At 37.3% G+C, this 13,298-nt stretch overlaps 1 protein-coding gene across 1 annotated transcript in view; it reads left to right on the top strand.

The window, feature by feature from the left end:
• Positions 1-13,298, top strand: part of Adgrl4 (adhesion G protein-coupled receptor L4) — an 86,076-nt gene that overhangs the window by 50,790 nt on the left and 21,988 nt on the right. The window contains exons 4-11 of the mRNA XM_050149484.1: positions 299-478; positions 586-769; positions 2,114-2,230; positions 6,500-6,705; positions 7,734-7,910; positions 9,031-9,234; positions 11,588-11,808; positions 11,931-11,997. Of these exons, the coding sequence (XP_050005441.1) occupies positions 299-478; positions 586-769; positions 2,114-2,230; positions 6,500-6,705; positions 7,734-7,910; positions 9,031-9,234; positions 11,588-11,808; positions 11,931-11,997 (1,356 nt within the window). The remainder of the gene's footprint in view (positions 1-298; positions 479-585; positions 770-2,113; positions 2,231-6,499; positions 6,706-7,733; positions 7,911-9,030; positions 9,235-11,587; positions 11,809-11,930; positions 11,998-13,298) is intronic.

The following is a 13,298-nucleotide window of genomic DNA, read 5'->3' as shown; positions in this document are numbered from 1 at the left end:
CCCTCTCTCCCTCTCTCTCTCTCTCCCTCTCTCTCTCTCCCAGTGATCACAGACTAGACTAGCTAGCTAGTTTGCCTCAGGAATCATCTGTCTCTTCCTGCAAAACACTGGGATTATAGGTCGACTGCCAAAAGCAGTATTTTTAAACAGATTCTGTATATCTGAAGGCTGGTCCTCAAACTTAAATGTCAAATGTTTTCCTCACTGAACCATATTCCCTACCCCATAAATCTTTTTCTGAAACTTCTCCCACAGAAATCTGATTCTCTTTTTCTGATCTCTTTTTTTTTTCCTTCAGATTGAACCCATAAAGGAACAGAAGGCTTTACTACAGGAAATCTATAGAAATTCTGAGGGTGAGCTCTCATCCGTGGATATAATCACATACATAGAGGTACTTGCTGAATCAGCCCCATTGCTAGGCTACATGAACAGCACCACTTCATCCAAGGATGATCGTTTCAATTCAACTCTTATTGTGAGTGTGTTTAAATCTGTAGTGTAGCTAATCTTTAGATTGTTTCCTATACTTCTGTTCAGTGTGATATTACAATATTTTTAAAGGCATGTTTTTTCCTTAAATAGGAATTTGTAAAAACCATCAATAATTTTGTTCAAAAGAGCACATTTAAAATTTGGGACCAATTGCCTACAAATCATAGACGACTTCATCTCACAAAACTCTTGCACACTGCTGAGCTTGTCACCTTAGGAATCTCTCAGAACTTCCCAAAGGCCACTCAGTTTGATATGAACGCTACTGATGTGGGTAAGGTGTGAAGGTAAATGGTTCGCTTCAAAGCAGCAGTGTTTACCAAAAAAGGCAGTAAAGGTGTGGTTCTTTAACTACTACGAAATTGTACACAGTTTTGTCAATGCAGAAATGAATGGCGGTTCATATTACCAGAGCAATATGAATGAAGAGCTACGCTAGGAAAGGCTGGCTACATAGATGCTCCCTCTGTCTTACATTGCGCCGTTTTTTTCTGTTCATCAACTGTGTAGCATGAAAGTTTGCAGAAGATAACATTCCCTTGTCATACGCACCCCATGAGCTCCTGACCTTAAACTATAATATTTACATCAGAAATTATGGGTATAGTATATTTAAATTTCTCATTGTGATAACATGTGGCCATTACAATAATAAAGGAGGGGTTCCTGCTTCATGCAGTTTACTGGAAACAAAAAGTTAAAATTATGTATAAAGTTGCGGATGGTTATAAAATTTTTCTGAAGAAGCAAAGTATGTTTTATTAAGCAATCATTACATGTGTCTGTATTGAATGTCTGACTAATATCCCACTATGCGATAGCATATTGACATAATGATTATCTCATTGATATTCACCAGTTACCCAAATTAAAAGTGAAAATGATAATTAATATGTAGGCACACTATATTTCTATGTTTCTGCATAAAAGAAGTGTTAATGTACCCCAAAAGGGAATTATTACTCAAACATTTAATCCTCCCAATCTTTAGACAGTAAGTTGCATTTAAGTTACAAATAGTCTAACAGACACGTCCAATTTTGACATTGAGGCAAGACCTTGTCATCTATGAAGTTCACACTTGAGTAAAAATAATCTCAAAAACCCTGATTGCTCTTTGGGTTTACGAGGGAGGGGGACTTGATTGGGGGAGGGGGAGGGAAAGGGGAGGCGGAGGTGGGGAAGAGACAGAAATCTTTAATAAATTAAAAAAAGAAGAAAAAATAATAATCTCAAAAAAAATCTTAAGGTTTTAACTAAGTTTGCTATTTCGTATGATGCCGTAGTTGTAGCTTTCCTGGGTGAGTGTAGCCTGTAGACTGTGGATGGTTAGACAAAAGACAGTGTCTAGGATACTGCTCTAGGAATGGTGTGTGGATGCATGTGCAGGTGTAGAGATTTTAGTTTTTGTTTTAAACCATTCAAGACTAAACCATGAGTTCAACCATGCAGGAAAAGAAAAATCAAACAAAATACCTGAGTTTTCTCAGTGTTTAGATTATGTAGTATATTACCAAAAGCTTAAATGAAGTGGTATGCAATGTAATTGTCTCTACATTTAAAAATTACACAGGTTAAACTAATTTTATAATATTTTTTTCCCATGGTACCATTTCAGGTCTCAAGGTTTTAGTTTTTGATTCAAATCACATGAAGCATGCTCATCCCCACATGGATGTGGACGGAGGCTATGTAAGAATATTCCCAAAGAGAAAAACTCCATACGACTCCACTGGTAGGACTTTAATATCTTATGCATATTCATGTAGTTCTAACAAATACTAATATGCACTTGGCGGTGTCAGGGTTATAATGTAATTTCCTATAGAAATATTTTAAGTTCATATGCAGAATATCCATCTTGAAACTTGAGATTCTGACATGACTATGTGAGGAAAAATTTAACCAATAATATCTTGATTCTTCATCATAAAACCAAATTTGTGGTTTCATGAAGGGACATATTTTTTAAAGTGCTCAGTTACAGCTTAGGCTTAGACTTCTCTATGTAGTCATCATTCCTTGGTTTTTGTATAGTAAACTCTAAGTCAAATAAAACTTTTAAAAAATCTTAAGACAGAATTCTAGTAGCAGGCAGCTTAGTGGTTATCTAATTTAACAATCTCATTTGGTAGATAATGGAACTAAGGCGCAAAGTTAATGGATTTGTCTTCATGTTTATCAGCAAATAGTTTAGAGAATTACAAGAAAAGAAGAAGTTAATAAAGAAATCAATTCAACAAGCTTTTCCTTGTCACCTAACTGGAGTCAAGCAAGTGGTAACTGTTTTAATGTATGTTACCAATCATCGCCTCTTGGTGTAATGTGCCCAGAAAATTCTCCCTATCATGCATCTTCTGCTGTGGTTGTTCTCTCATAGGTAAAGACAGTTGTGAGGGTAAACACGAATTGGAACCTTTTCACAAGGAATGGGAGGATAATCATGAATATAGATGAAAACTCTAAATACGTACAGAAAACGCTTTATGAACAGCTAGAATTTATTTTTAATGACCGTCCTAAAAGCTAACCCCATGATATTATTGTTCTAAGTTTTGCTTTATTTCATTTTGTTTTCTACCGCTTAGGAATTTTTTCTCTATTTTTTTATCCTCACCATTATTTATTTTCTGATCAAAGTGAGAAACACATAGTTACAAAACAAATAAAAAATAACCAAGATGTATTGCCGCTGAATCCTTTGCTCATGTGCTACTAAACCATACTGTAATCAACAAAGCATACACATAATATTTATGAACGTATCCACAGAACCTGGGAAACAATTGAAATTTGAAAGACAATTTGAATAGTGTTTAGAAGTTGTAGAAAATGCATTGAAAATACCCATTATGGTGACAAATGTTGAAACTGTCACAGAATTAAAATCTCAGAGCAATGCTGGCTGATTGTATGGTACATTTGTTATGTTTAATGGTGGCACACACAAATGGACAGTTGAAAGAGATGATAATATCAGATCTCAATACAGCAGAATGATAAGACGTCTTTTCCTCAAGGTTGAATCTTAAAAGAAAGGGCAAATGTGCAAACTGATCTCACCTTCCAGTAACGTCTGCGTGAGATTTTGCTTGTAAAATTCATTAGGAAAGACACAGGATGCCGTCGATAGGAATGCAGAGGGATCGTCGGCACAGATGGCTTTATCCTGCTTTGTGAGCTAAATTCAGAACTGTGGGAGGTTCGTGGTAGAGTGACAAGACCAGGCTCAGTACTCTAAACCACAGCTTTGCGATAAAGGCATAATGGACTCTACTAAGGAATTCTACCTATTTTCTTCGAAGTATTTGTAAAATTGGGATAATAATCAGATGCCCAAACAAACTCCTGAAAAATGTCCTGCTGAGATAATTTAGAATACTCAAAAATAAATAAATAAATAAAACAGAGCATGAAGCCATTTGGGACAAGGGTCTCTAAGAAGTTCACAGTATGGTGTATATTGGAAACTTACTTTTGAAATTTAACATTCAGGGAAATCTTAACTTTTTCACCCAGATGGTTTACTAGTAATCTAGGTTGCAAAGCATGATTGCATTGCTGGGGTAAAACTGACTGCTAGTATTCCAACAGGAAAAAGAAAGAAAGAGGGAAAATAGCTACTAACAAGTGCATATATACATACATATATATATATACACAAAATATATACTACTAACAATAGCTACTAACAAGTGCATATACATATATATATACACAAAATATATACTACTAACAATAGCTACTAACAAGTGCATATATATACATATATATATACACAAAATATATACTACTAACAATAGCTATTAACAAGTGAATATATATGTCTTAAAATGATATCTTCAGAACTTTAACACAGTCATTTGCACTAAATGAATACACATTTGTTCTAGACATTGAAGGAAATACTGTTTTTTGTTCTTAGAAAAAAAAGATATGCTAATGCTAACAGAATATAGAAAGAGTACATGATAAAAAAAAAGCAAAAACATCATAAGCAAAAAAAAATGAGAGCAGATGGAATTTAGTATGAAATGATATAGTCTTTTTTCAAATAGTCCACATCTGCAATTCCTTTTGTTGGTGAGTGAGCCTTACTTTTTAGTAGAAAGTACAGATTTGTTGCATTACTTACAGAATACTGCCAGGGAAACTTCCAAGAGGCAAGGTTTATTTGGCTTACAGTTTGGGAGGATCCATTCTGAGTCAGCTCATCATGGGGGCAAGGGAGGGAGTAGGCATGGAAGGGTTCATGGCAGAGAAGCAGAGTAGATGGAAAATTTCATACATCCCAAAGACCATGAAGTAGAGAAAGCAGGGTGGAACTGGGAGTAACAGTAACCTTTAAAGCTTCAGGCCTAGTGAGCTACTTCTTCCAAGGCAGAGAGCTTCTCCTAAATGCTCTCTAGCAGTCAAGTTACCCCCACCAGGTAGAGACCAAGCACAACTGATTAGGGAACATTTCACACTCAAGCTTACAACTGATAAGGAAGCTCAACAGTCAATTAGTTGTAAAAACAACAAGATGCTGGAAAGGTTAAGAATGCCAGGGAAAAGCTGAAAGGAAATTCATTAAGGACATGGGACATGCCATGAGGATCTAGGGGATTTCTATGACACCCCTTATCCAAAATCACAAACTGATGCTTTTGAAATATGATTTTAGATATCAGTAATTAATAAAAATAGTTTAACAATGCTTTTTTAACTAGATTTTCATGTGAATTGAGACCACTTCTCACTATGACCCCTAGAAAGTAACCATCCCTCTAAGTGGACTTCATGCTTCCTGAAATTTTCAGTTCTTCCTCCAAGCCTTGGTCAACCGACAGAAAACATTAGCATCATACTCGTTTCTAAGAGTCTTGCTATCACTATCCCAAATACATCAGATGGCTCTGAGTAGGATGCTGTGATACTGGCCAAAAGTAACTGGGATGAGAAAAGAGTTGATTTGACTGACAGGTTATAGTCCATCATGAAGAGAAGCCAAGAGAAAACCTAGTGACAATAGCAAAGCAGAAACCATGGAGGAACTCTGCCTATTGGCCCCTTCTCAGGCTTCTGTGTAGCTGCCTTCCTCATACAGCCCAGACATAACCCACCGGTGACAGCACCGCCCACCATGGGATGGTCCATCCTGCGTTAATTAGCATTCAAGAAAATGCCTCAAAGACATACTCATGGGTGAATCTAGTCAAAGCATTTCCTCAGCTGAGCTTCCCTCTTCTGCAGGTGTTGACAAGCAAGTTTGATCACCACATGGATTAATACCTATATGTTTCATGGATAGATGTCTTTCGAGCTAGCTAGTAGGTCAAAGAAAGACCATGTGATGTCTCTAGGTTAAAGAAAGCCTTGTAATAATTAAAATGAACAGTAATGTAATTTGGAAGCTAGACCTCCCATGACTATGTGGAAGGAATGCCACTTTTCAGTGTGGTGTGGAGGAACCCAGTTCTGTGGCCACAGTGCTTGCTCAATACAATATCAGGATTTATGTTTGTGATTCTTTAGCAGTGGGTTGCATTCTGGTACTGCATTTCAACAGTGCTAAGGAGTCTGACTCCACAGAACTGAAGTGTTCGACATTAGGAGGCAGCACTGCAGTGATTACACAGCTGACCTCAGAGGCATGTCACAGCTTAACCAGTTCTCAACCCTCTTTAGTCCAATTCATCTGCAGAAGAATTAAAGCTTGCTTCTCTGGGGGTGAATATGTCCCAAATTCTGGTTCTCTCTTAGGATCAGGCTCTCAATTCATCTAGAAATACTTTTCGCCCAAACAAAGTTTGTGAAGAGGTGATGCCGTAAGAGTTCAGAGGTCAAATATAAGATATGAATGTAATCTGATAATGCATACACGGATGTTGGACTTCACATTCCAGTCAGGGTTTTCATGATTTCTGTGGAGTACACCTGTAGTCTACTCAGTCTCTGTGTGTTGAGAGCTTTAATGCACTTTGATTTGTGAGCCCACCGACTACATTTATCTGATTGGCAGGCAGTGTCGTAGTTGCATTCCTGTGCTATAAGAATGTTGGCCCCTTGCTTTCCCCATCTGATGACTTCTTACTGGACTCTCAAGATGATGATAATTCTGAAGAAAAGGAAAAAGTCATTTCTTCAGTGATTTCTGCCTCAATTAGCTCAAATCCACCCACGCTGTATGAACTTGAGAAAATTACATTCACACTAAGTCATGGAAAGGTAAGTTGTCTGGAGTTAGTTAAGATGGTTGTGCATTCAGTGAATTGGAATAAGCGTTGGCGGCATTACTTTAATTATATGTAAGTTACAGAGAGAAAGCATATTGAAAATTAAACAAAGCAGATAACATAGTTTTGATCCTTCTTTTACAGTGATAAAAATAGAACCCATGTTTTCCTGTTCAGTGTTTGCACTCTACCAAAGAACTACAACTCCAACACCCAACTAGTTTCTAAAAAAAAAAAAAAAAAAAAAAAAAATTGCATTCATAGTTCTTCTCAAAGCTTCTTGTCAATGCCAATGAGTCACGTGTTTAATATTCTAAGATGAAGCTATCCCCTTGTTTTGTTTTAAGTACAAGATTAATTTTGGCAGTTTCTAAGCCCATAGCTTTAAGGATGTAACAATGTTATTTAAGAGCTTGTGAAATGGTTCCATGAATAAAGCCTGGCAACCCTGAATTTATCCTTCAGAACCATATGGACGTCACAGAAGGGGAAAACAACCCTTGTGAGCTGTCTTCTAATTTCCGCATGGTTAACATGCTCTGTCATGTTAAAATGTACCCACGTAACTAGACATCATGAACTAGAAAAAGTCTCTTTGATTTTCCATCCCATTTTCTTCTTCTTTCCCATTTGCTTTTCTCACTTCATAATTTCTTTATTTACAAGTAGAATGTAACATCAACAGTAAATACACAGTGTTTTGGTCAATATTGTCTTTTTAGCGTATAATTGACAAATGTTCAATAAAAAAAGTAAGCATTTGCTGAATAAAGACAGATAATTTTGTTTGAAATATATATGATCTCACTTATTAAAAATTAGCACTCTACAAAATTGAAAAAATATGTAGCAATGCTACAATATAAATTTCAAATCTACTACAAAATAAGAGGTGTCATGTATCAGCATTGATCCTGTGTTTAGATGTTAAGCATGGTGCTAATTCTATCAGTGATGTTTTAAATAAAACCAAAGCTGGGCTGACAGATATTGTCTCATGGGTGGATGTCTATTTTTCAGGTGTCAGATAAGTACAGGACACAGTGTGCCTTTTGGAACTACTCGGCCAATGACATGAGGAATGGCAGCTGGTCTTCTGAGGGCTGTGAACAGACATACTCAAATGACACTCACACCTCTTGCCGCTGTAGTCACCTGACACACTTTGCGATTCTGATGTCTTCCAGTACCTCCATTGTAAGCCAAGTTTGGGCTGTGTGTTCACAAAGCTGCCCATCGTCCTTCATTGTCCTTGCTCTTTCTCTTCCTACCTCACATCATCAAAAAGAATGATCCTTTATATTTTAGTGGGAGCCAACTATAGGTTTACTGGAATTGAAAAACTTGGGTTTTTATTTTGTTTTAATTTGGTTTTGTCTTTGCTTCTTTCCTTCTCTTCTAGCATATGCATAATAAGGAATTTTCAGTTTATTTCCTATCAAGGACTTCTCTGGTCCATAACATCTATTATGTTGCTTGTTAAAGGTAATATCTTTCCATTGCTCTGGATCTTGCATATTTCTATAGTTACCCACATTTTAGTGCCATGGTATCTAGAGACCTTTCCCTTGATAATGGGGTCATTTTGATACCTGATAAAAATTTGGCACTTTTTTACTCTATATCTTTAGGAGCATAAAACCACAAAGTTTTTCAAACATAAAAAAATTAAGGTAAATATACTTGTAATACGCATTTCTCATCGGGTCATTGATTTGCTTCCATTAATACTTATAACCATGAAGTTTATTAAGTGTCAAAATACAGTTGTTTAAAATAGTGTCAATTATAAAGATGAAATTTCCAGAATGTTAAGGAGGAAAATCTTCTAATCTTCATGTAAAAATTAACCACTCAATTTCATCCCAGTGCCAAATACACTATTTTGATCTTCTACTTATTCCGTTTCTCTTTTACCTTTGTTTAATGTGTTTTAGATGAATCACCTCATAGACATAAGCCTTGGACTTACCACTGATAAATCTGCTTTAATTAACCATTTTCCCATTACAGTGATGAATTACCTTTCCAATATCATGCAACTGATGGCGATAACATTGTTCAGGCATGTACTAATATATACTATGCTTAGAGGAAAAGAAATCACTAATTATAGCACTGTTAGCCCGCTACATGATTTATATCGGAGTTCTCTGGATACCAAGTGCAAGTTTTTCTCATCTAAATGTGCATTTTTATTTTTACATTTTATGAGCGTTTTGATTAATGCTTCCCTGAGAAGTTCATTAGGAATTGTGGTCCCTTTGATGCGTCACTCAGTCTTCCTCTTAAAGGCGCTGTTATTATTTGCCCGTAGGGGATTAAAGATTATAACATCCTGACAAGGATCACTCAGCTCGGGATCATCATCTCATTGGTTTGTCTCGCCATGTGCATTTTCACCTTCTGGTTCTTCAGCGAGATTCAAAGCACCAGAACCACAATTCACAAGAACCTCTGCTGCAGCCTCTTCCTGGCAGAACTCGTTTTCCTTGTGGGGATCAACATCAACACAAACAAGGTATGCAACCTGCCCCCCCCTCGTGCTTTCTTCTCATTTTCTCTAGTGTTTTCGAACTCACAAGTCACATAGACATGAACTGTAACAAAGGTCTTAGAGGGTCAGATATGCCAGATAATTGCTTAGCTTTTCTAGGTTTTTATAATGCTAATATATCTAAACGACATACTCATAAAATTTATTAAATGAAAAAAATCCTTCACTATGTGAATTATTGGGAAAACCAAAATTTTATACCACAGAAACACCTGGTTTTGTATGGACAATAAGCAAGGACTAAATGGAAGTGGAAACAAAGTTTGTTTTAGGATTGAGAGTAAGCACAAAACAGCTGGAGTGAACTGGGTCCTCACCAAAGACTTCCGTATTTCATCAACCTGATTCTGCACAGAAGCAGGTCCTAGAGTGGAGTTAGACATGTAACACATTTATTAAAAGTTGTACTCATGGTAGAAAATTGGAGTTTCAGACTGGCAGAGCTGGCAGACAAGGTCTGACTTTAAGTGGAGGAAAAAAGGAAGAACGGTGCACTTCAAAGACATCATGGTTGCCATGGAGTCCTTTGAGGAATCTTTTACTGATCACAAGAACCCTTCTTGGTCTCTAAGCAACTAGGATGTCTGTAAGCCGAGGGATGGCAGTAGCCCCAGCCCTATTTTAGGGTGTGAATAACATTGAAGTTCACACAACAGCACCAGCCAGAATTATACTGCTTTAACTTTTTTTATTTTTATTTACTTTATGAGTGTTTTACCTACATGAATGTATATGTACCAATTGCATGCCTGGTGCCCAAGGAATTCAGAAAACGCCATTGGATCCCTTGAAATTGTAGTTACAGATGGTTGTGAGCCACTTTGGGTGCTGGCAATCATACATTGTAGGCTGCAAGAGCCAGTGTTTTATTTTTCTTTCTTTGTTTGTTTGTTTTTTAACAATCTTATTTTACATAGCAATCCCAGTTCCCTCTTCCTCCCATCCTCCTGCTCCCCTTACCTTCTCCCTACCACTCCCATTGATTCTTCAGAGAGGCTGAGACCTCCCATGGGGAGGCAGCAAAGTCTGTCACAACACTTGGTAGAACCAAGGCCCTTCCCCCTGCACCTAGGCTGAGCAAAGTATACCTCCATAGGGAATAGACTCCAAAGAGCCAGTTCATGCACTACGGATAAATACTGGTTCCACTGCTAATTACCCACAAACTGCCCAAGCCACACAACTGTTACCCACGTTCAGATGGCCTGGATGGATCTTATGCAGGTTCCCCCGCTGTCAGTCCAGAATCAGTGAGCTCCCATTTGCACGGGGTCAGCTGTTTCTGTGGGTTTCCCCATCATGGTCTTGGCCCCTTTAAGAGCAGTGTTTCTAACCACCTAGCCATTGCTCCACTGCCTATATTGTTTTAATAAGGGAAATAAGTAAGTATGCTGTGTGACCTCTCCAGTAATAGATACTATTAATTTTACTAATTGCTAAATTTAACTAAATTACTAATTACTAAAATTACTAATCAGGTATGGCTAGCTGCCTTTTCTATTAGTTCTTATAAACCCAACTAGAGGGACTGGAGAGATGGCTCGGTGCTTAAAAGACTCATTACTCTTGCCAAAGACCATAGTTCAGTTCCTGGTACCCACATCTGGTAAATCAAACCATCTGTTAAGTCCAGTCTTGAGGAATCTGACACCCTCTTCTAACCTCCAAGGATACCACATGTACGTAACACACAGACAAACAAGCAGATACACATATGTACACTTTTTATGAAGCAATTTGAATCTAATTCCAGTCCTAAATAATAAGAAAATACTCATGAAAATGTTTAACTAGAACATATCTCAAATGTATGTAGTGACCTTACAACTAGAAGCAATTCTGCAACGGATATTTTGGTAAAATGTCCATTCATCCATTTTAAATTTTGGCACTTAAAATCAAGATGCTGACTTTGTTTTGTATGGTTTAACAATAAGTTACATTCTTTGGACTTCATTAAAATGGAAAGGAGAATTATCTCCAGACAGACGTCGGTTTAAACCATCACATGGCCACCAAGAAACATAGTTTCGATGTGAAGGTTCCCCTATTTATCCAAGAACATCAATGCACAGCAATGACAAATCTCTGGACAAGTCAATAGCTTAACCATCCCACGTCTGTTGACACTCCCATTGATGAAGTGCAGTGCTTTTAGATCGGTGACAAGTCGCACACCTTAGAAGCAGGACTGGGGAGACAGGAATATTTTAGTGTGATGGGTCATGAGGTAAAGTGGCACATTCATGAAGAAAGTTGAGATGCTGTGATAACTCGGAGGGAAATGTTGCTCACAGTTGCTTCTGTCACATTCCAGCTGGTCTGCTCTATCACCGCCGGCCTGCTTCATTACTTCTTCCTAGCTGCCTTCGCCTGGATGTGCATCGAAGGCATACACCTGTATCTTATCGTTGTGGGGCTCATCTACAACAAAGGGTTTCTGCACAAGAACTTCTACATCTTTGGCTATCTCAGCCCAGCTGTAGTTGTTGGATTCTCAGCGTCCTTAGGATACAAGTATTATGGTACCACCAAAGTGTAAGTAAAACGAACTGTGAGCATTTGAAAGACACTCTTGGGTACTCGGCATATCTTTGAGAATGTTGTTTTGCTGTATAGTCCGTGCAACATGTTCACTGATTTTATCTCTCACTTTTCAGATGCTGGCTGAGCACTGAGAACAACTTTATCTGGAGCTTCATAGGACCGGCGTGTCTAATCATTCTTGTATGTATATAACAGCTGCTATTAGAACTCAAGGGTCAGCTATAAAAGAGAAGAAACTTCCAAAATCAGAAATTCTGCTTTGTAAAAACTGATTATGAACATTTGGGCCTGTCATTTGGTACCATTTAACATATTGAAATAGGGTGGAGAAAAATACATAACTTATAAGCAAAAAGCAATTTCTATTCATTTACTTTCTTGGGGAAGGATAGGATTTTGCATAGTGTAAAATAAGGATGGCAGATGTATCATCTGTCTTCTCGGGGGTGTCTCTGCTTCCTGAAACACTGAGAGTGTGCCAACCACTTGATAATCTAGCATTTCAAATGTTTACGTTATTTAATCTTTTATCGATGATCGGTCATCTTTGAAAATTAGACCGTCATCTTTAGAGTTTTGCCGTCTTTATGTACCCTGTCATCACAAAGTGATTTAAAACTAAATTGCAACATCAGAGACAAGAAACCACTACTTCTCACAAGCCGACAAGTCAACTATTGATAGTCCTATTTCAACAAGGAAGAAGGCCTTTTAATTCTCATTGAAAGTGGTTTCAAACCTACAAATTTGGCAGGTATTATATGTTCCATTCTGAATAAAGACATTTTTATATGTCTCGCGAGTCCTTCTGAGTGCTGAAAGTTTGTGGTAGCCATTCTGAATATAATAGTCTGTCAATGAGTCAGGGAGGTCTGACGAGATGCAAGAAAAGGACAAATTGTTAGAACAACAGCTGTGACAATATTTTGGACAACTTTGTCCCATACGATTTGGCCATAAACTATCCTCTGCTTTCCTTTTTCTCTCCTTTCTCTTGAATCTTTTATGGTCGTGAGGGAACTGCTAAGTAGAAATGGCTTCATATACCAGCTCACCTTGCTAGTGATATGGGTAAAAATCAAGTATATTAAAAACTATGCTTCTTTCTGACCATGGATAATTGTTTATTATTCTCAGAATTAATCAAGCAAATATTTTTAAACAACTGTCTCTATATCTACCTCAGTTATTTGATCTAATATAATTTATTGCAGCTCCAGCATTATAGTCCATGTCATAATACAGATCAAGTGGTTTCCTATTCCTACAGCATCATTGGTGGTTTTTATATGAGTATTTTGTGTGAAGATATTTTACATGTTCTGTTCTACTAATATCTTCTAAACAAAGCAAGTGAATGTTCGGTAAACAATAATTCTCCATGCTTAGAAGAAACATGGAAATTTAGGAATTATGCTGAAAGCAAGAAGAAAGAGGCCATGTTTCTCCAGAGCAAGATGGGGTAGTATTTTTCTCTGAAA

This window comes from Alexandromys fortis, unplaced genomic scaffold, assembly GCF_014885135.2.
Source record: "Alexandromys fortis isolate MF-2015 unplaced genomic scaffold, M_Fortis_MF-2015_v1.1 scaffold_68, whole genome shotgun sequence".
NCBI classification, from domain to species: domain Eukaryota; kingdom Metazoa; phylum Chordata; class Mammalia; order Rodentia; family Cricetidae; genus Alexandromys; species Alexandromys fortis.
Note: the sequence above shows the minus strand (reverse complement) of the source record. Positions and strands in the feature narration are given on the sequence as shown.